At 47.4% G+C, this 27,336-nt stretch overlaps 1 protein-coding gene across 1 annotated transcript in view; it reads left to right on the plus strand.

Moving 5' to 3' along the window:
- Positions 1–27,336, plus strand: part of LOC147892904 (uncharacterized) — a 344,347-nt gene that overhangs the window by 147,263 nt on the left and 169,748 nt on the right. Inside the window, exon 5 of the mRNA XM_087386813.1 lies at positions 2,749–2,810. Coding sequence (XP_087242939.1) covers positions 2,749–2,810 — 62 coding nt within the window. The remainder of the gene's footprint in view (positions 1–2,748; positions 2,811–27,336) is intronic.

Here is a 27,336-nt window from a genome sequence, read left to right on the forward strand (position 1 = left end):
ATAAATTCATTACAAAGGGTTAAAGGAAAAAAGAATGCAGGGGACAGTCCAAATTGATAGGGAGAGACACAAGTTAAAACATGGAGCAAAGAATATGTAAAATTCAAAGTAAAATGGTGAATTAGAAGTTTGGAAAAGAGAAGAGATAAACATCATAGAGGTCCATGGAGAGGAATTGCATGGCAAAAGAAGCATAATATGCACATTGTGTGGAGGACATAGTAAACATAGAGGGAGTGGGAGGGTGAGAATATACAAGAGGGGGAGGGGACTGAAGGTGAGTGAGTGAGGGATACAGAAGCTATGCTTACAGTGAAATAGTACCTAGGGCAAGGGGACGAGGAGAGGGAGAGGGAGAGGGAGAGGACTCCATAATGTGGAGGGAAGGGGATTCTATTGCAATAGCAGAATGATCGAGTTGCAAATATAGTTGGCATGTACATCCATGTGAGTGTCCTTGCGTCAATCTTGAGCCCTCACTTCTTCCTTTAAAAATTTGTCTCTCATATGCGCACGTGTGTGAGCCACCTCTTAGCCGTCATTTCCACTAAAATCAAAACCAATGTCAAGATATGCTAGCTAACCTTTGTATTATAATACTATTTCCCTTAGCCATTGCTCAATTTTATAATACACACCATCCACCTCAAGGGATTATTCAAGGGTTGGTACAATGATCCCTGCCACCTAATCCTACTTTTTTATTTATATATTATTATCCTATTAGACTATGTGCAACCATTCTCAAAATGAAAACTTTGTATAGATGGATGCTTGAGTATATGTGTAGTGTGTAGATTTGTATGTGTGATAGCATTTGTTTATACCATGGTGGACAGCCACCATTGGGCTCTAATGGCATCGGTGGGGATGTCATAGTAGATAGTCCCTGCTAGGCGTGATGGGGTTTATGGTTTGCAACCTTACGAGTAACTATGCTGAGCTTGAAATTGCACACTGTGTTGTGTTTGTAGAGGATGAATTTGGCATGTCCCTGGATTCATCTAGATATATGTCCCCTCCATATAGCAGACATGCAAATTTCACCTTGTGAAGTTTTTGTCAATCTTGCAGCTTGCTGGTATTGTGATAAATTCTTTCTCTCTTAAGTGGTGCATTGCCCTATTAGCTATATTGTCTAAGCTTCTTTTTTGCTTATGCCCATTTGGGAGAGACTAAAATAAAATTGTATAGTCTTCACAAGAAATTGTGGCTTAAATGAAGTGAATGTGCACTTCTTTTTTATTAGCCTTCTTCTTTAGTGCTAGCCTTTGTCATGGCTGAGTCTGCCCTCCACCTCTAGCGTGTCGGCATAAACTCATTACGAAGAACTTTCTATAAATGGATGCTCAAGTATGTGTGTGTGTGTGCATTTTTATGCGTGAGAGCAGTACTACACATCTATAGTAAAATGACCTTTTTTGATCTTGTAATTGCTTCCCCCTTTTTTTAGGGGGATGCAAATTGTAATATAAATATAAATGGACTTCACCCCAAAAAAAAAGTATGTGTGAGAGCATATGTTTATACTATGGTCTACACCCACCGTGGATCCTAATGATATCAATGGGGATGTTGTAAAAGCTGGAAGCTGCTATACATGATGGAGTTTATGGTTTTCAACCTTATGAGTGACAATCATGAGATTAAAACTGCAATAAATATATGTACAACCATTCTCATTGATGGACCCATGGGACCTATCCTATGGAGGGGTTGGCATAAAGGAGAGTTTTCCACCTCTAGCATGGACCTTTCACACACTTATTGCTTCGCATCAAATACACATTACCAACTGCACATTTAATCTAACAACAGTATGTTTCAACCAATTACAAGGCAAACTTTGCAGCATGTGTGTGTGTGCACGTGTGCATTGTGTGCATGGGGTGTGTTTTGTGTGTGTGTGTGTCTGTGAGAGAGAGAGTGAGAGAGAGATTCCATGCTAGCCCTGGTGCTCCCATGCTATAGCTACTTGTTTCTCCCTTAGTTTGACACCCTCGAGGTTCCTTTTGGCATCCGTTTTCTGTCCTATACACTCTGTCAAAAAATCTGAAAAAAATAAATAAAATTTCCGTACTGTCAAAAATCCGTACGATTTCGTCCGTACAGTCCGAAAAATATGTACAGTCCGTACAGTTTTGTACGTACAGTCGCGGAATTCCATACAGTTTGCTTGCCAGAAAAAAAAAAGTTTCAAAAATCCATACGATTTTGTCCGCACAGTCCGTACAGTTGGGGAAGTCCGTTTAACTCGAATGGCAGATTATTCCTATGAGAAAACCTTTCACAAAGACAAGTCGGTTTCCAACAAGAAACAAAAACAGGTGATGGATTCAGATGATTCCCTTCATGACAGTGCTGAGGCTCAGCTTGTTTATGAGGTTATGCATGAAGGGTTTGAAGACACCCGTAAAGGTTGGAAAGATCCACTTCCCACCACTGGCATGATGGTGGAAGTGGATGATATATTTGATCCAGTTAAGGAGTATGCAAAGCATGCCATTATAATTTTCTTCCCAGGACGGATGCCTGCTGCTGCAGATGTTGGGAACCTTTCTTTGAGGTTACTACTCATATAATATAATCAATCAATGATTTCACCCAAAAAAATGTGTGTGTGTGTGTGTGTCCATGTGGGAATAATGTTGCAGTTTTGGAAGGTAAGCAGCTTTTGAATCCTACAATGAAGACATATGAAAATACTTTTATTCTGAAATAATGATTATTTTACTTACTTCCGTGCAGAAAAAACAAAGAAGCAGCCTCTTCCATTTCAGCTTCTTGCTCAAGCATATCGAAGGAAAAAGGTGCATCCACATGATTTTCTATTCCTGTTATCTAATGGGGGACCTGATCTTTTCTTGCAAGTGCATTTGCATAATTGTTTTTCTTGTATCTACGACATAGATTGCATACAAAACAATAAATTCTAAATAGTCCTTTTGCATTTTGTTTGATATAGTCTGACCTTGTCTAAATTTTAAAAAAGCTCATTTGTTGGCATTATAGGATATTTTCAGTGTTCCACGGTTGTTTCCATTTAAGCTAATTTTAAGAGTATGTCCTTAAGGAGAAACTCTGCTTCTCCCTCTACTCTCTCAGGATCCTCCATTCCTATCCTCCTGTATGCGGACGATGTGGTTCTCATTTCCTCTACTGCTCAGGGCCTCCAGGCACATATTGAGGCACTCCACAGGTTTTGCCAGGACAGGGGATTGACCGTAAACCTTGGCAAGACCAAGGTTATGGTTTTCAACACCTCTGATCGTATCTACAGCACGGATGAGTTTTGCTTCACTTATGACGGACAGCCCATTGAGCTTGTTAGAGAGTACACTTATTTGGGGGCAATTTTCAGGGGACCGATCTTTACCATGACATATGCAGCACGAGATAGGATTAGTAAAGGGTATGCTTCGTTGGCTCATCTTGAGCGTCAGTGTTTTCAGTCCCACTTTCAGCATCCCGATACAAAATCCCTGCTATTTGACACATTGGTGAGACCAGCTGCGATGTATGCAACTCCTTTCTGGGCAGGAGACCTTGGCGCTGCAGATTGGAGACGAGTAGAGAGGTTACAGATCATCATGTTCTCTCGGCTCATTAGGGCCAAGGCTACAGTTCCGCACGAGATCATGCTAGCAGAGTTTGGAGCTACTCCCCTTGCATTGGATGCAGCGTTTCAGTCGGTCATGTATTTGCACAGGGTTAGGGAGTTTGGAGACTCAGCAGCAGGCAGAGCTCGGTTGCCATGGTTAGCACTTGCATCTTCTATGGAGTTGGCACGATCTGGGGCCCGATACTGCTGGTACTTCAGACTCACTAGGTGGCTCACATCTCTTGGACTAGACATGGATAGACTGCCTCCCTTCCGATACAGCATAGATGCCCCTCATCTCGAGTTGACTCACCACGAGCTTAGTCAGGTCACGAGAGCAGACTTGCTGCAGCTTCATACGTACCGCACTTGGATTTATCCCACGCAGCTTCCGACGAAGATGGCCACATATCGTGACCACTTCCTCCGGATCTCAGAGGATGGATTTGTCATTCCACCAGGCTACACAGGTATCCACATGTCCCACTCACCGAGGATTGCCCTTGGCCAGCTTAGAGTCTCTTCGCATCAGCTCGAGATAGAGGCTGGTAGGATGCGACGCATGGAGGATGGACGGCGTCCAGGCCGAGAGACCAGGATCTGCCCTTGTTGCACCATGGGAGAGGTGGAGTCAGAGGAGCACTTCATTTGCAGATGCCCGCTATATTATGAGATCAGAGGGAGATTCCACTGTCTCTTCACGGATGGCTTTGGACCTCTCTCACGAGTGATGGATTATGAGGATCAGCATTGCCTAGCTCTTTATGTCAGGGAGGCCACTATGCTTCGACGACACTACCTCAGAGACCATCAACACAGACCGGAGCGTGATAGAGCCCAGCCCGATAGAGCTCAGACACACGCTATACCAGATGACAGGTATCAGGAGGAGCACGAGGAGGTCAGAGCTCACACAGGACACATGCCTCCACCCTGTGGATGTACATATGAGATGGTTTGTAGACGCCGCAGGATCTTGTTACATAGGGGACGTACTCGCCGCTTCATCTCCAGACGATCCAGGATGATGGCAGCTTTTCGGAGGAGACTTACTCATGGAGATCTCGCCCTACCAGCCGCTCACCTCACTTTTGCTCAGATTTGTACTCTCATAGCAGGAGGCAGAGTCGATGGACAGGATTTCCAGTATTATTTTGGTTCTCAGACTCCGTGATACATGGACTTGTATCTTTGCATTGACATATTGTACTCATCCCCCCATTTTGCACCCAGGGGCGGTTTCCTTGCATCTAGCTTACTTTGTATTTAGGCTCGGATTTGACATTATGTACTTTCACTTGCATTGTATTGCGTAGCACTTAGATGATATTCGACGATGCCTCTTCTTTGTGGCACGTTGATTTTGTGCTATCTTGTACGCAGAGTTCTTGATGTCCCATGGGCCCATTTTGGCCTTTAGCGGACAATAATACACTTTCTTTCTTTCTTTCTTTCTACTGCTTGACCTGCTTCCTAGCCCCTCTACCTCTGTTTCTGGTCCTCCTCTACCTCCCTCCTTGTCACCCTTCTTCCTAGCCTCTCTGCTCTTTGCTCCCCACCTCCCATTTCTGCCCTTTCCCGCTCTTGTTTCTTCCTCCCAGTCCCCTATTTCTGCCCCTCTTTCTCGTCTCCCTTCTCTAGACAGTTCACCCAACTCCTTTAGTTCCCATCTCTAGGCGTACACCTATACAGAATCCATATAGGTTGTACGGACACCCCTTTAGGGCTGTACATCCCCACCCCCTCCAAGTATGTTGCTCTTGCTCTCTTGAATCAGGAGTCCCCTATGCCTTCTTAGACTCTTGATCAGTCTCTCCCTCCTTCAACTCAGCATGTTCTTTCACTTGATGGAGAACCTATTTTGGTCGGTGCTCATATAGTCAAATCTTTAGAAATAGCTACTAGAGTGGAGGCCTCATTTTCCTCTTTGGCTGTCTCAGTTCAAGTTGGGATCTTGATGATTCTAGCTTCCTTTCAGCTCATGGAAAGCAATGCATTTACTGTTGGAATATGAAGCCAAAGTGAGTCAAAAATGTGTGTTCTAGGTGGTGTTTTATAGTCTAGTGAGTCCTAGACGTGCCACGTGTCATATTGGGAGATATCCCATAGACATTGTGACTTTCTAGAGTCTAGTGTCACACTATATAGTGTTGTACTTGTCTATTGTCTATTACATCAATCAACTTCAAGCTATCTACATGTGAGTATTTTGGTTATCATTGCCTAGCACTTGTTCTTTCATTTTCCTTTCCATTTTGCTTTTCATTATGCTTTCCACATTTCCATTCCATTCCTAGCTAGCACTAGATCTCTTCATATGGTACCAGAGCCTTCCTTCCTAGCCCTTCCCTTCGTCCTTGCTTCTCCATGAGGTAGAGGGTGGCCGGAAAGAGAGGCTGCCCTCTCTTCTATTGGAGGAGCTCCCATTTCCTACCCCTCTCCATTGAAGGCTTCATCAACATTGGGATTCTCCTCCAACATTGTCTTCTCCAACTTGAGCTTCTACCACCTCTCTTCCCTTCCCTTGGTGAGCTCTTTTCCTTCCTTGAGCTCTCTTCTCCACGCCATGATCTGCCACCTCTCTTCTCCTTCCTTCAGCTACATCTTTCTATGACCTGCAGACGATGTGATGCTTTTATCCAGAGCTAGAAGCATAATCATGGGTTTGTGTCTTCAATAAAGTTGTAGAGAACCTTGAGTACTACAAATTTTGTTCTTACATCATTGTAGTCCGAGTTCTCTGTGAAAAGTTACAGCCCTTGCAAGAAGTGACAAAATTTGTTTCTGCGCGCGAATTTTGTTATGGAGCTCAATGATTTGACAGCTCAAGCATGATGCAACCAGCTCAACGTGGATCTGTCCATCCTCTTCATCGTTGACCTCTGTTCCAGCCCACCATTTGATCCTTCTACCCGACATTCTCTTGGAGTTGCTGCCCGCAAGTTCGTGCCTGCATTCTGCCCGTCATTCTTTTGGAGCTGTTGTCCACACTACCTCTCGTCACTTAATGTGAGCTCTTGACATTACATTGTGGTGACTCCTTCACGTTGATAGGACAAAACCTGTATCAAGTTTTGAGCACTGTATATAGTTGTGGGTAGGCACATAGTTGTACACATCTAGGGTAGGTGTGGGCTTTTGGTATTTGTGGATTTTTCTTTCACAAGCATGATGGACTGATGTATAGTTTTTTGAGACAATAAAGTATGTTTTGTAGGGACTTCATGGGAAATGATGAATTGCAATGTGGTTGTACCAGACTTCCAGAGCAAGGGTGTCAAATGTGTGATCCAGTGAAATGTTTTTGGGGTCATGTAAAGTTAAGTCATGAAAGGTTTTTAAATATTTTCCTGAGTCAACACGGTCTTGCATGTTATGGGAATTTGATATGTTCTGGTGCCCATGTCAAGGGGATTTTTATGTGGGTTTATGGGGGTGCATGCAAGTCTTAATGTGCATGCTAATGTGTGTCAAAATTGTGTGACCAAAGGTCCAAAATATGCATTTATGTGCCTTGGGGGGTATTTGCATTTTTTTAATGGGAGAGTGGTAAATTCCACGTGATGACGTGGCTGGAAACGAGTGGAGCTACGTGAAGATGGCGGTTGGGAGCTGATTGGGTTGATGCTGGAAGGATCTACGTTGCACTGGGGGGGCTCCTTGAAGGGAAGGCTGGACGACCAGATGAGGGGGGGTCTCTACAAGAAAGCTAGAGAACCATGGCGACGTGCGTGTTCAATGAGCTCCATGAACTCAAAGGCCGTGGCTCTTGTTGGAGGTGTTTATCAGAAGTGGTTTGGTAGAATATCCTCCGTGAGGCTCTCCTCTGCATAAAAAGCATCTGGAATCTTGACACTGGCAGAGCATCCTCTCCGATGAGGCTCAAGAATTTGCAACACCACTGGAAAATGATCTGAGGTGGAAACCCCAGTAGAAATGCATACAGATCCTCCTATGTCAAGTGCCCAATCATCTACATAAAATCTGTCAATCCGTGCATGAATGGGCATGTGTATTCTCCTGTTCGACCAAGAGTACAAGAGTGAGTGTGGCATAATACAAAAGGCATCATCCAACCAAGTGTCTCTGCCACTGAACTGAAAGACAAAGGCATCCTAGGCTGCCCTCTCCAAAGAATGAATTCCACCCTGTCTGCCTCCCTTTTTGTCTGAAGGCAACGCAACCATGTTGAAGTCACCACCAATGATCCAAGAATCTGCAATGGGGGCCCAAGAGAGTAACTCATTCCAAAAGGAGATCCGCTCCCCTCTGTTGTTGGGAGCATAAAGATTGAGAAGACCAATCTTACGCCCTCCAATCAAAATAATGATCCATTGAGCTCTAGAAGGGGAGATAATACCATGACCAGCAACCAAGGGGAGAATAGAAAGAGAGACCGAAATGCAAGTACCCCCCCTTGTCCCCATAGCAGGCGACCAGAAGGTATGTCCAGAAAGCAGTTGCTAGACTTAGAGCAATCACTGGCATCCAGCTTGTGTTCCTGGATAAAAAGGATATCAATAGCACCTCTAGTGATGCCTGGATGAAGCTGGTTCCGGATCAGTTGCCTACGGCGACGGTGTGGAACTCCACCTAGGTCCTATATGTTCCAGCTAACTATCCTCATCGACAGGAGGATGCTGGATGGAAAGGCTTACCCGACCTAGTAGAGGAGACCAACTTCCCCTGGGCCGAAACACTCCTGCTGAGGGCAGGAAACTCAACAGATGAAAGGATCCCCACACTTGCTGAAAGGGAGGACCTGTCAGAAGAAATCCCAATGACCGGGACCCCTAAGGTGGAGGGCACAAACTCCTCATCATCCATGAAAGTCGCCGAATCTGCCAATGCCGAAAAAGAATTCCTGATAAGCAAGTCTGGCCGAGGAGTGCGAAGAAGACTTGCACTCGTGGAAGATGGAGGAGAAGGACCTGCCAGGCCTCTATCAGCAGAACTGGAGCTGGGGGTTGAGGAGGCCTATGGCTGGGGTGAAGAGGAATCAGGAGCCCTGTTGTACTCAAAGTTTATGGCGACCTACCAAGAGTCACACCTGGGTCACGTCATGGTCACCTCAGCAACATGCCAAGTTGTTAGACCTTGGTCATACCTAGTCGCAGCGTGTTCACATATGTTCACATCTTGGTCACTCTGGAACAGACTTGGACATGACTTGACATGGAACAGACTTGGACATGACTTGACATGGACATGACTTGGACATGACTTGACATGGGCATGACTTGGACATGACTTGACCTGGACATGACTTGGGTATGACGGAAGCAATACATCACTAAAGAGTGCCAAACCTCAACCTCGACTCACCATGGTCAAAGTCGATCAGAGGGAAGTATTGGCGCAATGGTACACGGGATACACCTGTTGGTGCACATGGGAAGCAGTCCAACAATTAAGAGGTATAGATGGTGCACCAACCCTCTCAACCAACTAGTGTCAGGAGCGCATGGAATAGACAGGAGAACACATGGAGCACGGGATTCACTGACCCAGAATAGGCTGGAGTGTTGCGGAAGCCATCAAGGACAGAGCAGCCCACAAACGGTGGAATGGCTAAGGATGACTAAGGGTGCAAGAAGACATCCAATAGGAAGAAGGAGAGGAGATTGGCAGCGGGGGGTGGAGCAGAGGAGGAGAAGGTGAAGAGGGGGAAAGGGGAAAGAGAGAGGGACATTGTGGCACGGGCGAGAGGCGTGAGTGAAGGAGTGAGAGGCTAGAGTCAAGAGCTTGCCTCGTGTGTATCTTCTGGGGCTGTATCAGTCATCTTGCTTTTTAATGAGTTATGCTACTCTCCATCTCTGCTCGCTACTCTAAAATCTCTTTCCGTTGGGTTCTCCTCCCCTCCTCTCCCTTGACCTGGTACAATGGACCTGTGTCATGGGCTTGAAGTTCTTGCCGTTCATGTCGAGGGTTGGCTTTCATGATGTTGTTCCGCTTTGGTCTTCTTCTTGCTCACATCACTTCAGCACTTGTACCGCTTGCACATAGTTGACACCATCTATAGCTTACACATAGTTAACACCATCGACAAGCACTCGCCAACGTACCATCAGTGACACTTATGGCATGTCTTACTCGCTTCTCGCACCAGTGGCCCTAGGCCTCCGGTAATACTTCTGGAAGTGTTAGGAACCCCCCCTCCCCCCCTCAGACAGTTTATGGCGATCACGGTGGGACACTGTTGGTGTTGAGTAGCACGAGTGAAGTGGTGATCTAGGGTCCTAGAGAGAGGTCTTATGCTGAGTAGTTCTGAAACATTTGAAGGAGCTAGTGAGAGAACTAGGAGGTACTTGAGGAGAGTGGAGAAAAGACTTCCGGCAGACCATACTAGGTACAAGAAGCAATACGTGCGACGTAAGTTTGCGAAGTCCTCAACTCGAGCACAAAGTGATCCCATTGGATCAGTAGCCAGAGCAAGTAACTTCATCGACACTCTCATTGACTTGGAGCAACAGGAACCCTGGTGGTCAGATCCGGACTCCGGAGAAGAAGTGCCAAGCGGAGAACAGGTGAAAGAAGAGGGTACTAAGGACGAGGGCTCCTCAGGGACTCATCAAGGTCAAGGCAGCCCCTCTCCTCCTCCTGCAACGATGTCTTCATCAACCACCTCTTCTACGGGAGTGGTGACTCCATCTGCTCCCACCTCAACCTCTTGTGGACAAGCTGCTACCTCATCTGTTATGCATAGCTTCGGGCTCCTAGCTAATCCTTCTTCTACATCTATTCCCTTGGGGGGTACTTTTGCTCCGGCCATGCCTTTACCTGCCATGATAGTTTCATCTCCCTTTCCATCCACACCGGTGTTGCCTTTTCCACCACCTCCTTCCTTCCCTTCTGCCTACTCATACATGACTTCAACTCCATCCCTCTCTTTCCCAAATGCTCTCCCATCCTCTTTCACCTCCACATCTTCCATGTTCTCACCCTTTCCCTCTGCAACACCGAGACCCCCCACTTACGCCCTACCATCTGGGTACACTTCCTCTATGACTACATCACTAGTGACTTCTCCATTGTGGTCCTCCACAAGAGGAGTAGTCGGGGTGGTCTCCTCCTTGGGAGCACCAACACTCATTACAGCCGCCTCTCCAACCTCTCGGGTGGGGATGGTCATTCTCAGTCCTCCAGACAGAGCTAGACTTCTCGAGCTACTCAACAAGGTCCACGTGAAGACTCAAAAGTTCAAAGGCCACCTCCATGAGGATGTGGAAGCTCATGTGAGGAAGTTCCTCACAGCATGTAGAGCTTAAGGTGTGGAGAATGAGCATGCGTTCCTTCACATCTTTCCCTTGTCATTGGAGGATGCCACGGATGTATGGTACAGTCAATTTCCTCTGGACCACTTCCAGACGTGGACAGACCTAAGGGAGGAATTCTTATGCACTTTCAAGTTGGAAAAATTCGAACACATGATTGTCCCATCCAATGACACCATGAAGCCTGGAGAGAGCATCTCTGAGATGTACACAAGGATGAGGGTCTTGGTGGCAAAGATGTCGGTGCCACCCAATGACGCCATCACGAAGGGGTGGTTTTTGAAGGCTTTACCCTCCACCATTGTTATAAGGCTGGTTGACAAACTCCCTCAGCATGCCTCACTACAAGAATTTCTGAGGGAAGCGGTGAAGATGGTTAAGTTTCGCCTCAACACCTGCCCAGACCGCCCAACTTCCGAGAGAAGAGGGTTCACAAGTATGGCAGCAACTCAAGAAGGAATTTGAAGAAATCAAAGAAGGTCTGAAAGATAGAACAAAAGTGGATGGACCGTCACCCTTTGAAGCTCAAATAAGAAGTGGTCTTTGGTGCACCGACTGCAAGGGTTTTGGCCATGGCTACTGGGGATGTCCATCGAAGCGTAAGGTACCCACCCTGACCTCCTTTTGCACATTTTGTGAAATTCATGGGCATGATGCCTCCGAGTGTAGGTATCTTAAGGGGTTGAGGAAGCTTCTACCAGAGTATCCAATTGGAGAACCACTGGTGGCTACAATCAACAAAGCTGCACCAACCACTTCAGGACCAGTACCCCTAGCTTCAGCCCCTGTGAAGGCACCCGAACCACCCACCCATCCTATCATTCCACCTCCACTACTTCCTAATCCTCCTTTGCTCCAAGCTCCTACTCCTAGTGAATTTGGGGCTCCATACTTCTATCCTCCGCCCTACTATGCACAGTATCAACCACCGATGTCAGGGGGTGGATATGGACCCCCTTATATCCATGGTCGACGAGGTGGGTTCCGAGGTGGACGTGGAGGCAGAGGTACCAACTTTCGCAGGCCCATCATGTGCTATAGATGTGGCGAGTATGGCCATTACCAAGATGATTGTACACAACCATTCGGGGGACCCTCTTGTACACAGTGCAACACAAAGGACCACTACACCAGAGATTGTCCCAATGGCAGAAGGGAATCAACATCGCAAGTCAACATGGTTGATGTAGTAGTGGCGGGGGAGGGTGACAAACCCCATTTGATTGGTGACAAATGAAGGGTGACAGTAGTAAGGATGACTCAACATCAATATCGGACGCCTCATCACCAACTAATACCAGCTCAGTCACTAGAGGAGCATCCCCACCTCCTTCCTCCAAGGTGGACAGTGGGCACAGGACTACATCACCCTTGTCCTCTCCTGTAACTAGATTAGAAAGGACCCGAAGGGGCCCACAACCATCAAGACCTATCAATAGCTCTAAAACTACCTCAGCTCCAAGTGAGCAATCTATGCCTTCAAGATACCAGGAGGTGGTCAGGAGTGTCACCAAAGATCTTCAATCTAGTTCTGAAGATGAAGGCGTCACACCTCAATTCCCTTCCCGCAAGTCCAAAATAGTGAGGTTTGCAATGGAAGTGACAACTTTAGGGCAAAAACGTGAGGAGTCACAGGCAGGCCCATCCACTTTCGACTCAGGAAGCACAATGAAGCAAGAGAAGGAAAAAGGTGTGAAGCCTAGTAGTGCCCAAGAAAAGGGGAAATGGGTGATAGGAGAGTCACCACAGGAAATATTGATTGAGAATCCAGAGGCACCTCCTCTCCCTCGCGTGACATTCGTGCATCCTCGGCTAGAAGCTCGGCGGATGAAGGCACAAAAGGCTGCTGCTACTGTCCAGCCCTATTCTTTGATGGATGACTTGATGGATTTTAGGCCCAATATCACCTTACGACAACTCTGTCAATTGTCTCCACATATCAAGCATCAGACTATTGCATTTTTGAATCGCATGCTAGGAGGGCGCCAAAGGGGATCTGTTCAGGGCGGGCCCACACTAGAGACAGTAACAGTTCAAGATGGAGTAACACTAGACAATTGCTCAGCCTATGCTGCCCTCACAGGTGAACAAAGTCCCAAGCTCGCAGTGGAGATCAATGGGGTGGAGCTGAAAGATGTTTTCATGGATGGTGGGGCAGCAGTAAACATCATGCCGAGAGGTACTCTTCAAGAACTGGGTTTGAAATTGACAACTGACGTACATTTTCAAGTACGCATGGCGGATCAACGCAAGGTGAAGCCTATGGGGGCTGTCAAAGGTGTTCACATGAAGATTGGGGGAGTTACATTCCTGTCCAATTTTATTGTACTTAATATGACGGAGGGTGAGCAGACTTATCCTCTACTTCTTGGTCTCTGGATGATTCTTCTGCGCACCCAGCAGTGGGAGCAGAAGAACCGAACAACTCCACATCAGGAAGCATACCTCAAGTTGTACCATGCCAGGGATTGGAGGTATCTTAACATTGGGACAGAAGACCACCAACCACGACATCTTAAGGTAGCCAGTTGGGTCTCGGATTCGAGAAGCTTTATTCTCATGATAGGCCTTATATGTCCATTGGTTTGGGATTCATTATAACACCCCTTAGTAGGATAGTCCTTTCTACTTATAAATGGAATAATGATGGTGATGCAGGAATTGGAGACCCCCCTATGATTTTATCTTGCGGGTTTATGGGTATGACTTACTTTGAAATGAAAACTGAGGGCTCCATTTCATGATTAGTGTCTTTATCTTAAGGTTCATTTCATGATTTTGATACTGATAATTGGAAAATGCCAATAGGAGATCAAGGAGAGGTATAAGTATATTGAGGGTATATTTGGATTTTTTGACCTTGGGAATTCCCTTGGACTTGGTTGGAACACCCAAATTTGTGGTTTACTTGAGATTCCCACTTATTACTTGGATTGCATGACTATCTCCTTGCTGCATTGTCTGCTTTTTTTCAAGAGTATGTTGATGTCTTTGCCTGGTCATATAAGGATTTAAAGGGAGTACCCACTGAGTTCATGGAACATCGCATCGATCTATATCCGGAAGTAGAGCCGGTGATCAGGGGACCATATCGCATGAATCTTAACTATGGCAAGGCTGTCCATGCTGATATTCAAAAGATGGAGCAAGCAAGGTTGATCTACCCTGTTGACTACTCCGAATGGCTTAGTGGCATCGTAGTGGTGCCCAAAAGAGAGACTGGAAAACTCTGAGTTTGTGTCGACTATAGGAGTTTGAATACTGCCACATGTCGAGATAGGTTTCCTCTCCCCTTTACTGATAGGGTGCTAGAAACCGTAGCTGGTCATGCTCTCTACTCCTTCATGGATGGATACAATGTGTATAACTAGGTTCGGGCGCGAGAGCAAGATCAGTTAAAGACTACCTTCGTCACCCAATGGGGAACTTATGCTTACCGGATGATGCCTTTTGGTCTATGCAATGCACCGGCCACGTTTCAACGTCTTGTCACCAAACTCTTCCAAGAGAACATCGGAAAGTTCCTTGAGGTATTCTTGGATGACTTCTCTGTGTTCAATGGTAAGAATGCTTCTCACCTCGAACCTGCTATTCAGACTGATCACATGAGTAAGTTAAGGTGGGTTTTTGATAAGTGCAGAGAAGCTAGGTTGTGTTTGAATCCGGACAAATGTTTCTTCCTCGCCTTGCGAGGGGTCCTCCTTGGCCACATTGTCTCGGCTGAGGTAATGACCACGGACCCTGCAAAGGTGGAAGTGATATTGACCTTGCCTATTCCTCGCACACCCAGAGAAGTCAAGTCTTTTTTGGCACATGTGGGTTATTATAGAAGATTCATCAGGTCTTATGCCGACATAGCAGTGGCGTTGACGGAACTCCTTCGGTAGGAGCAGTCCTTCAACTGGTCGGCACCTCAACAACTAGCGTTTGACAACCTCAAGGATCGTCTAGTAAAGGTACCCATCTTGCGGCAACCTCAATGGGATGTCATTTTTCATGTGCATGTAGATGCAAGTGGGCTGGCGATTGGGGCGATATTGGCCCAACCAGATGAAGAGCACAAACTCGACCTACTTGTGTACTTCACAAGCAGACAACTCAATGGAGTAGAAAGAGACTATAGCACCACTGAACGCGAGAGCTTGGGCATGGTCTATGCCATGACAAAGTATCGGCACTATCTCTTGGGCAGTAAATTTATCATCATTACTGATCATCAAGCTCTCAAGTACTTAGTGAACAAACCAACACTTGGGGGGAGAGTGAGCAGGTGGATTCTTCTATTTCAAGAGTTTGACTTTGACATCCTAGTGAGAGCAAGCCGATTGCATCAACTAGCAGACCACTTGTCAAGGATCTCTTCAGGTGAAGCAGCCATAGGAGTTGATGATGACCTTCCAGATGCGGGCCTCTTCCGTGTCGGTGCCACAGTACCAAAAGATGACTGCCTGTTTGTTGTGGACTGCTTTCCCCCATGGTATGCAAACATTGTACACTTGTTGTCTACAGGGGAGTTCCCCAAAGGGTTAACTCCAGCACAAAAGCAGAGGCAGATTGTTCAGGCTGTTCCTTTCAAACTGATCGCGGGTCAGTTGTACAAGCTGGGGAAGGACCACATTTTAAGGAGGTGTGTGCTCCCTCATGAAACACAAGCCATCCTTCAGGAGGCTCACTCAAGAATGGGGGGAGGTCATATGGCACCAGAGGCCATTGCTAGAAAGATAATGCGCTCTGGGTTGTGGTGGCCAAAGCTATTCCAAGACTGCTATGCTTATGTGCACTGCTGTGACTCATGTCAAAGAGGGGGGCCGAAGCCTACCCGATGGGAGTACCTTCCCCTTCAGCCATCCAGCCCTGTACCACCTTTCTATAGATGGGGATTGGATTTTGTTGGAACCATCTCTCCTGCAACTCAAAGAGGGAACAAGTATGCTCTGATTGCTACTGATTATGGCACTAAATGGGTGGAGGCTAAGGCAGCGAAGACCTGCACTGCTCAAGTTGTGGCCTCATTCTTGTATGATCAAATCATTTCTAGGTTTGGATGTCCTGTGGAATTGATGAGTGACAGAGGTACCCACTTTCTCAATGATGTCATCACTGACCTCATCACCCAATTGCAAATTGTTCACAAGACCTCTAGTTCATACTACCCTCGAGCCAATGGTTTGGCCGAGAGCTCCAATCAGACCATGTCTCATATTGTGGCTCGGTTATGCCTTCATTCCTTGGCAGATTGGGATATTCTACTACCAAGTGTTCTTTTTGCTTACAGAACAGCATACAAGGCTAGCACTGGATATTCACCCTTCCAGCTAGTTTACAGCTTGGAGGCGGTTATGCTCTATGAGTTCCACATGAAGACCACTAGGGTCATGGCAGAGATGGATGATAACTTGGAGGCATGCACACTTGAGAGATTATGGGATCTTGAAGCCTTGGATGAACATCGTCGTGAAGCAATCCTTGCTCAGGAAGTCTGGCAAAGAAGGCAGAAAGCATGGCATGATAGAAATCTCAGGAAGAGGGAATTCCAAGTTGGCAGCTTGGTCTTGTTATATTCTACTAAGTTCCTAAAGCATAAACCCAAATTTGTCAGTGGCTGGACAGGGCCCTTCTTTATCACAAGGATTATTCCCAGTGGAGGGGTTTATTTGGCCACCTTGGAGGGCAAGAAGTTACCAGCACGTGTAAATGGCTCACGGGTAAAGAAGTATCATCCACATTGACTCTCTCTCTTTGGATAAGGATTTCCATTCCTATTAGTTGAATTTTTATTTATTCAAAAAAGAAAACAACAATGTATTCCCTTTCCTAACCCTGTCAAGCTTCTACTCTCTGCCCAGTTGCACTCTTGAGTGGGAGACCAATAAAAACTGAGTTTCTCCTTCTCTGGCAAGACGGAAACAGACCTTGCCTTCTCTGGCAAGATGGAAACAGCCCTTGCCTTCTCTGGCACACACTTCTCCTTAATCTCTCTTCACCCCTGTCACTCAGTTTGAACCTCTGTTCACCCATGTTTACCTCGAGGTCACCCTGTTCACTCCTAGGTCACCCCTGTTCACTTCTATGTCACCTCCCTATGTTCACCTCTCTGTCACTCATGTTCACCTCCAGGTCACCCCTGTTCACTCCTAGGTCACCCGTCTTCACTCCTAGGTCACCTATGTTCACTTCTATGTCACCTCCCCATGTTCACCTCTCTATCACCTATGTTCTCACCCCTGTTCACTCCTAGATCACCCCTGTTCACTTCTAGGTCACCTCCCAGGCTCACCTCTAAGTCACCCCTGTTCACTCCTAGGTCACCCTTGTTCACTTCTATGTCACCTCCCCATGTTCACCTCTCTGTCACTCATGTTCACCTCCAGGTCACCCCTGTTCACTCCTAGGTCACCCCTGTTCACTTCTATGTCACCTCCCCATGTTCACCTCTCTGTCACCTATGTTCACCTCCAGGTCACTCCTATTCACTCCTAGGTCACCCCTGTTCACTTCTATGTCACCTCTCCATGTTCACCTCTCTGTCACCTATGTTCACCTCCAGGTCACCCCTGTTCACTCCTATGTCACCTTCCCATGTTCACCTCTCTGTCACCCATGTTCACCTCCAAGTCACCCTTGTTCACTCCTAGGTCACCCCTGTTCACTCCTATGTCACCTCCCCATGTTCACCTCTCTATCACCCCTGTTCACTCCTAGGTCACCGCCCCATGTTCACCTCTCTGTCACCCCTGTTCACTCCTAGGTCACCCCTGTTCACTCCTATGTCACCTCCCCGTGTTCACCTCTCTGTCACCCCTGTTCACTCCTCTGTCACCCCTGTTCACTCCTATGTCACCACCCCATGTTCACCTCTCTGTCACCTCCCCATGTTCACCTCTCTGTCACCCATGTTCACCTCCAAGTCACCCTTGTTCACTCCTCTGTCACCCCTGTTCACTCCTATGTCACCTCCCCATGTTCACCTCTCTGTCACCCATGTTCACCTCCAAGTCACCCCTGTTCACTCCTAGGTCACCCCTGTTCACTTCTATGTCACCTCCCTATGTTCCCCTCTCTGTCACTCATGTTCACCTCCAAGTCACCCCTGTTCACTCCTAGGTCACCCCTGTTCACTTCTATGTCACCTCCCCATGTTCACCTCTCTCTCGCCCATGTTCACCTCCAGGTCACCCCTGTTCACTCCTAGGTCACCCCTGTTCACTCCTATGTCACCTCCCCATGTTCACCTCTCTGTCACCCATGTTCAGCTCCAAGTCCCCCCTATTCACTCCTAGGTCAGCCCTGTTCACTTCTATGTCACCTCCCCATGTTCACCTCTCTGTCACCTATGTTCACCTCCAGGTCACCCCTGTTCACTCCTAGGTCACCCCTGTTCACTTCTATGTCACCTCTCCATGTTCACCTCTCTGTCACCTATGTTCACCTCCAGGTCACCCCTGTTCACTCCTATGTCACCTCCCCATGTTCACCTCTCTGTCACACATGTTCACCTCCAAGTCACCCCTGTTCACTCCTAGGTTACCCTTGTTCACTCCTATGTCACCCCCCCATGTTCACCTCTCTGTCACCCCTGTTCACTCCTAGGTCACCCCTGTTCACTCCTATGTCACCTCCCCCTGTTCACCTCTTTGTCACCCATGTTCACTCCTAGGTCACCCCTGTTCACTCCTAGGTCACCCCTGCTCACTTCTATGTCACCTCCCCATGTTCACCTCTCTGTCACCCATGTTCACCCCTGTTCACTCCTAGGTCACCCATGTTCACTCCTATGTCACCTCCCCATGTTCACCTCTCTATCACCCATGTTCACCTCTAGGTCACCCCTGTTCACTCCTAGGTCACCCCTGTTCACTCCTATTTCATCTCCCCATGTTCACCTCTCTGTCACCCATGTTCACCTCTAGGTCATCCATGTTCACCTCCAGGTCACCCCTGTTCACTCCTAGTTCACCCTTGTTCATTCCTATGTCACCTCCCCAAGCTCACTCTCTGTCACCCATGCTCCTCCCTATGTCACCCCTTGTTCCTCCCCTGTTCACCCTAGGTCACTCCTTGCCGCTCCTTGTTCACCCCTCAGTCACCCATGGGCACACCAATGTCACCCCTTGTTCATCCTTGGTTCACCCTTGGTTCATCCCTCCTTCAGCCTCATTCACCCCTATGACACACTCGTCCACTGGCCTATACAGGAGAAAATAAAATTCAAATTCAGATTTTCCCACCGTTTTCATTCAAATATTTCCTCTTGCCCACACCGCTTTTTCTCTCACCTACCACCTCCCACCAGGGCTATAGTTAGCCACCAAATTCAGCGTAGGTCCTTCATCTCACCTCCCAATTCTGACCAGTGCTATATTTAGCATTTGGCTAAACTCACCGTGGCTCCTTGGGATCAGCTCATCCATCGCATCTTACAGCCCACTCATGCTATTTTTGGCTTACCTTCCTAAATTTGGCTCTCTTTGGTTGTGTCTTTGTGGCTGTCCCCCCCCTCCAACAAAACCATACGCAGCTCTCTCCCTCTATCAGTGAATTCTCTTGTAGCCCCCTTCCATCAACGATAGCAGCCCCCTCTCCCTCCATCAGCGAATTCTCCTGCAGCCCCCTTCCATCAACGATAGCTGCCCCCCTCCCCTCCATCAGCGAATTCTCCTGCAGCCCCCCCTCCATCAACGATAGCAGCCCTCCCTCCATCAACAAATTTTCCTGCAGCAGCTCCCTCCATCAATGAAATCTCTTGGCAGCTCCCTAGCAAGAGCCTCTCGCACCAACTAGGTGCAGCGCAATCTCCTTGCAGCCCATCTCGCACCCTCTTGTTGGATCGCAGCACTCCCAGCAGCACCCTCTCTTTGATCGCATCTCTCCCGGCAGCCCTTCTTCCAGTTGTGCCTCACTTTCCCTGGCAGCCTGCAGCAAATCGCCTCTTCCTTGTGGGCAGCCTGGGAGGGTCCTTGGAGCGCTTCTCCCTCTTGGACAGCCTGCTGCAAATTGCCACCTTGCTGTCCTCTCGAACGCAGCTCCTTCTTCTGATCTGCCCTTCTCTGCTCTACTCCGTGCTTCTCCATCAGCTCCCCTTCTCATCGCCATCAGCTCCCCTTCTGGTTATCACCCGCCCCACTCTCTCGTTATCTCTTAGCAGGCCTTGCCAACACCTCGACAACATCTCCCCTTCCTCATCATCAGCCACCTTCCTCGTCATCAGCTCACCTTTCTGCTTCAGCTCCCCTTCCTCTCATCATCTCACCTTCTACTTCGTCATCAGCTCCCCCTTCCTTTCCTGCTTCCTTTCTAGCCTCGTCATCAGCTCACCTCCTGCTTTGACATCAGCTTCCCTTCCTTTCCTGCTTCCTTTCTAGCCTCATCATCAGCTCACCTCCTGCTTTGACATCAACTCCCCTTCCTTTCCTGCTTCCGTTCTTGCCTCGTCATCAGCTCCCCTTCCTTTCCTGCTTCCATTCTTGCCTCGTCATCAGCGCCCCTTCCTTTCCTTTCCTTCTTGCCTCGTCATCAGCTCCCCTTCCCTTCCTACTTCCTTTCTTGCCTTGTCATCACTCACCTTCCTGCTTTGTCATCAGCTCCCCTTCCTGCTTCGTCATCAGCTTCTACTTCACCTCTTGTTTCTTCTTCATGCTCGAGAAGAAGCCCAAGTATAAGCCACGGTTGCCCAGAGATAAGCTCTTCACCCCTTTCTATACCGCCATGACGTCTCAGGTAGCCTCTGCAGTGCACATGACCTCACCCATGCCTACAGCCTCTACAGCAAGGCCGACTTCATCAGCAGAGCTAACTTCATCAGCTAGGCCAACTTCATCGGCAGGGCCGACTTCATCAGTGATGCATCCCCATCTTGGTCCGGACATCACTATCATCTCGAATGGAGAGCAACCGCAATCAAGACAACAGCAGGGGGTTCTTTTCCACTCTCAGAGCTCCAGTGCCTCTTCTTCCGACCATGGGGGCTCAGATTACACCCCCTCTGCATGGAGACCACATTCATATAGGTCGGGTGGGCCAACAGAGATATAGAGCCCTTCGATAACCACCCCTTCTCTCTCCCACATTTGGGTTATATTTAAACCTCTTCTTGATCCAAACCTCAAACTATCCTCGGTGTTGACATCTTCCGAGATCCAGACCCTGTGTCTAACTGAGTTCGACAAGGTCATCTTCCCTCCTGTGGATGTGGAACTGTGTACAGGATTCATCAGATCTTATGACTCTGTCACAGACACTTTTGAGTTCATGGGCTCCATGCAGCTTCTCACACCCAATTTGGTCTCACAGTACATGGGGCTCCTTGCTCTCCCTATTAAGCCTCCTTCCAACGATTCACCACATCTCCTTTCATTCCTTTCACAGTGCAAACCCAATAGGAGGGGATATGATTAAAAAAAGGTTTTGGAAGGTGGAAGCAGAGAAGCAGTGATCATACGCTACTTCTTCACTCGCTTCTATTTAGCACCCGGGCATTACTACATCATGAAAGGTATCCGTCCTGCTCTCAATGCTCTCTTCACCATCACTCAGTATGATTTTGCATCCCTCTTCTATTCAACATTCTGGGCCACTGTTCGAAATCGCACACGCAGAGGCACACACACCTGTACTTGTGGACCTCACCTCACCTACCTCTTGCACCAGTGGCGGGCTGCAACGCCTGCACTTTTTCGTCCACCTTCACATACTTCATCTTCTCCTCACCGCCCACCTTCCGCCCCTATGATCCCCCACTTGAGATCAGCTCCACTGGCTCTTAGTGCGGCCCCAGCATCCTCGGCCTCTACTGTATCAGTCTCTGTCCTCTCTTCCTCTCCAGTCTCCATACCCACTCTTGCTCCACTCACATCTGCAGCATAGGTTTCTGAGCCATCCCCTCTTGGGCCAGCCTCTGGAGCTTTGTCATCCGTTGCTCATGTAGGAGTCGCCTCTCCATCCATCCCCTTCGAGGCAGATTTTGATTTCCCTGATGATGTTCTTCCGAACTCCCCTGCCCTCCTCAGGTCTCACCCACCATGGCATGACATTACCACTTACCTTCCCACAGTCATGACCATTCCCCCTTCGATCATCTCATCAGGGTCAATAGGGTGCAAAGATACGCACATTGGCCCCCCAACTCAGGGGGATTTATCGACAGAATTTATGGCAGCAGGGACCTCTCCCTTGGGATCTCTTGATGGAGAGGCATCAGAGCAACACAGGTTATTGAACTTGAATCTTACTTTGGGAGCCACTGGTGACGCGAAGACACCACCCCGGGTGTCTCGATGACTGACCCTTGAACCGAGTATGGAGGCTGTTGAACAGGACCTACTGGAAACTCGACCTGGCGAGGTTATTTTTGCTGGGGGTAAGATACCTTTTCAAGCTGATTGTCCTCCACTTCCTCAAAATGATATGTTGGATACCTACTTCGCATCCTCCTCAGGAGATCTATTCACCCATGAGGCCCAGATAGAGGAACAAAGCCAGGAACACAAACGGCTGCTGTATGCATTAAAGCAGTCCTGTTTGCATGGAGGAGGAGGACCTAGACCAAATTTTTACACTTCCCTTGCAAGAGACAATCGCTTCCAACAAGAAAGTATCCCAAGCTCCAAGCTGTTACCTAGACATCGACACATTGGCTCCAGTGGCAGCTCTCGAGGACCCAGAGCAAGAGGGGATGAAAGCAGCCTTCGAGGAATATGGCGAACTCATTGACATGGCTGACCGAATGACCTATCGGGACAGGTATGCATGGGCTAAAAGATCCCTTCATATGGCTCAGTGCATTATAGATCACAGCTTCATTCAGATGAGTGCCTCCCTCTTTAATACTACAGGTCAGGTTTGCAAGCTTCTGTCATAGAAGCAACACCTCCGCTTGGAACATGAGAAGCAGGTAGCCAGCATGCATAAAGAATGGGATACAACATTGCAGGTGAAAGAAGCAGAGTGGGGAGCAACTCTACAGGCAAGGGAGGCTGCGTGGAAAACTCAACAGGACGAGTTTCAGCTATGTCTTGCAGCGAAGGAGGCAGAGTGGACAGCCAGCAAGAAAGTTTTGGAGGACAATCATTCAGCCCAACAGGCTGAGATCCAGAGGGAGCTTGCAGCCCTACAGGACAGATACACCTCACTGGCAGAGGATAAGCATACTGTGGATCAACAGGTGGAGGTGGGGCAGAGTTAGATGAAGCAGATTCTCGAGGAGGAGGACCATCTCCAAGTTTCACATTCCAAGTTGCAGGACGACTTCCATGGGCTGCAAGCTGAAAATGCTGCTCTCAAATCTCGATGTGATCATTACAGGTCTGGCTACCAGAGATATAAATCCAAATACATGGACATCCGCAACCTCATGGACACAATCGAGGAAGAGGCAAGGACCAGCCCCGGAACATCAGCACACCCACCCCCTCCCCCTCCCTGACCTTCATCCAGCAAGCAATAGCTCCTGGATCTTTTAGTTTGGCATTTCTTTTTGCAAGCTCTGCACATTTGGATTCTGCAGTTCTCATGTAAATAAGGAATTTTGGAGTTGTATGGCCATGAGTCAGTTTTTTTTTCAGTTTTACAGTTGTAAGGCCATGAGCCCTTTCTTTTCAGTTTTGGGATGTCAAACACAAGGTCACTTTCTTATTTGTAATTTATACTTAACTTTCTTTCACACAGATCCTCAGTCATTCACCGGGACGGTGAATGATAGTGGCGGGGGATCTGTTGTACTCAAAGTTTATGGCGACCCACCAAGAGTCACACCTGGGTCACGTCATGGTCACCTCAGCAACATGCCAAGTTGTTAGACCTGAGAGTGCTCTCAACAGAAGCAAGAACGGAAGAAGGAGAGAGAGAGACAGAGAGCCACACAAGTTTTGGTGGGTGCAGAACCACCCTAATCTTCTTTTTCATTCATTTATATATGTGTTTGAGTATTGTACATAACTGGGGTTAAGGCACAGTGACCTTTAACCCCACAACCTCCCACTTAAAGGACAATGTGCCTTTAAGGGAGAACAACCAGTGAGCATACTATCCAATGCCCATCAATACACGACAATACTCAAACCGCTAACTAGGTAGACTCTTCGTCAGCATATCTGCAGGGTTATCATCTGTATGAACCTTGACAAGCTCTATGCGCTTGTCCTCAAGTACCTCCCTGATGAAATGGTACCTGACCTCAATGTGTTTGGTCTTTGCATGAAAGACTGGATTCCGTGCTAGCTGAATAGCACTCATGGAATCACTATGCAATGTCGGTACACCTGTATGAATCCCCAAATCTCCCACTAGCCGATCAAGCCATATAGCCCCTTGCAACCCTCTGTGGCTGCAACATACTCAGCCTCTGTGGTAGACAAAGCAAGGCACTTCTGTGCGCGAGACATCCACGACACTGCACCACCTGCAAAGGTGAACACATAACCAGAAGTGGATCTCCTACTATCCACATGCCCTGCATAGTCTGAATCTGTGTACCCAAGTACACGCATGTCTCCTTTACCAAAGCAAATGCACATCTCCTTGGTACCCTTCATGTACCTCATGATGCACTTAACTGCCTCCCAATGCCTCTTTCCTGGATTAGCCATATAGCGGCTAACAACTCCCACTGCAAATGCAATGTCTGGTCTAGTAGCTATCATAGCATACATAAGACTCCCAATTGCTGATGCATAAGGAACCTTGGCCATCATGGCCCTCTCCTCATCTGATTTGGGACTATCTGTATGACTCAGTTTCACATATGGAGGCAATGGAGTACTCACTGCCTTCCCCCCCTCCATATTGAAACGCTGTAATACTTTTGTAACATACTCTTTTTGTGAAAGCCAAAGGAGTTTCCTACTCCGATCACGCGTGATGCGCATACCAAGAATATGACCTGCAAATCCCAAATCCTTCATATCAAAGGCCTCATGCAACTTGGCCTTTAATGCATCTAGCTCATAAGTATTCTTGCTAGCCAATAGCATATCATCCACATATAGTGCCAAGATTATCAGGCTACTATCCTTAGCCCTTTTAGTGTAGAGGCAGTGATCAATTTCACTCCTTCTAAAACCCTGGGACCGAATGAAAGCATCAAACTTCTGATACCATTCTCTAGGTGCTTGCTTAAGACCATAGAGACTCTTCTTCAGCTTGCAAACTAAATGCTCTTTGCCCTTTTCTTCAAAGCCTTCCGGCTGCACCATGTAAATTTCCTCATGCAAATCCCCATGCAAGAAAGCTGTCTTGACATCCATTTGCATAAGCTCCATATCCTCTACTGCCACTAGTCCAAGCATGCATCTAAGTGTGGTCATCTTCACAACTGGAGAGAATATCTCATCAAAGTCCACACCCTTCTCTTGCTTGAACCCTTTAGCAACCAATCGGGCCTTGTCCCTAGGCACATCATCACCTGTGACCTTCATTTTGTAGACCCATTTACATGGCAATGCTTTCTTTCCATGTGGCAAAGAAACCAAGTCCCAAGTCTTATTCTTCATAAGTGAACTCATCTCTGATTGCATAGCATACTCCCACTTGCGTTGATCCTCACGCATCATAGCCTCTCTGTAGCAAGAAGGCTCCCCGCAATCAGTAAGCATCACATAGTCTACCCCTGGAACAAACCTATCAGGCGGTGTAGACACTCTAGATGATCTTCTCAAGGGCATTTCAGCTTGCTGTCCCACTTGCATATCAGCCACATTTGGCTCATCATTTCCACCAATAGATGATCCATCATCTACCCTTGATTGTATACCTGTGGGAGTACTTGGTTGTACCATTTCTTGCACATTTGGTGCATGGACAGCTTGCTGTCTATCGACATATGCAGGTGGATTCACATCCTGGAAAGTGATTCTCCTCATTTCCACATCCCTCATGGGTGCCTTATGCATCTTCTTCTCATTGAAGACCACATCATGGCTGCGTATGATCTTCTTTGCTTCTGGATCCCAGAGACGATAGCCCATCTCTCCACTTTCACCATAACCTAGAAAGATGCATTTCCTAGACTTAGGATCTAGCTTCTTTCGAAGCTCTTTTGGCACATGTGCATATGCCTCACACCCAAATATACGCAAATGAGAGTAAGAGGGCTTCTTTCCACTCCATGCCTCTTCAGGAATACCACCATCCAAACTCTTACTAGGTGATCTATTGATCACATGCACTGCAGTCTTCATTGCCTCAGCCCAAAAACCACCAGAAAGACTTGCATTGGAAAGCATGCATTGCAACCTTTCTTGAATGGTACGATTCATCTTTTCTGCAACTGGATTTTGCTTTGGAGTACGAGGGGATGTGAGCTCCCTCTTAATCCCACGTGTATCACAGAAATGCTGAAAGTCATGAGAGAGGTACTCTCCACCATTGTTAGTCCGTAGGCATTTAAGCGTTCTAGCTGACTGATTCTCAACCAAGGCCAGCCATTTCTGAAATACCTGGAACACATCACTCTTCCGAGCTATAGCATAAGCCCACACTTTCCTAGTTGCATCATCAATGAATGTCACATAGTATTCAGCCCCGCCTAATGACCGTGTAGGCATGGGACCACATACGTCTGAATGCACCAAATCAAGCATTTCAAACTCTTTCTTTCCCCTTCTTTTATGAGCTGATTTAGTCTGCTTCCCATAGAGACAGTGCTCACAAAATTCAAAATCAGAGAAACTCAAATGCGGTACATAACCCAAACGGCATAAGAGTTTCATTCCATTCTGGCTCATGTGCCCCAACCTGCAATGCCACAAAGAAGTGCTTGGCTGCTCGGTTATTGCAACAACATGATCAAATACCCCTGATACATGTAAGGGATAGAAAGTCCCACACTTGGCACCCCTGGCCAAAAGCATAGAGCCCTTCTGAATTTTCCAACTCTGAAAGCCAAAAGTGGTGTGAAAACCAGCATCATCTAGCTGACCCACTGAAATAAGACTCTTGGTCAGCTTAGGCACATGTCTCACATGTTTCAAAACAAATGCAGACCCATTTGCAAAAGAAAACTTTATGTCACCTGCTCCCACTATGTCACATGCATAGTCATTTCCAAGATGCACACAACCTGTCTTTCCACTATCATAAGTGGAGAACCATTCCCTATGGGGAGTAACATGGAATGAAGCACCAGAATCCAAAATCCAATCCTGGGAATATGCATCATCTGAAGTGGTAAGCAACTCTGCAGATAAACTAGACATGAAGAGAACATCATTGTCACTATCATGTGTGACTGCATTGATCTCCTCGATCTTCACTTTTCCTTTATCCTCCCTTGGACTCTCTTCCTTTTGATTTGCACCCCAATTTGCATTCTTTTTCTTATCCTTTTGCTCTCTTTTCAACTTGTAGCAATCCTTTTTCATATGGCCCTTCTTGCCACAATGGTAACACTCAATGTTCCGTGCCCTGGATTTGCTACGTGACTTCCCTCTTTCTTGGGACTTCCCCCTGAACTGTGATCTGCCCCTT

This window comes from Dipteris shenzhenensis, chromosome 16, assembly GCF_047967505.1.
Source record: "Dipteris shenzhenensis isolate YYH24624 ecotype China chromosome 16, Dip_SZ_1.0, whole genome shotgun sequence".
Classification (NCBI taxonomy): Eukaryota; Viridiplantae; Streptophyta; class Polypodiopsida; order Gleicheniales; family Dipteridaceae; genus Dipteris; species Dipteris shenzhenensis.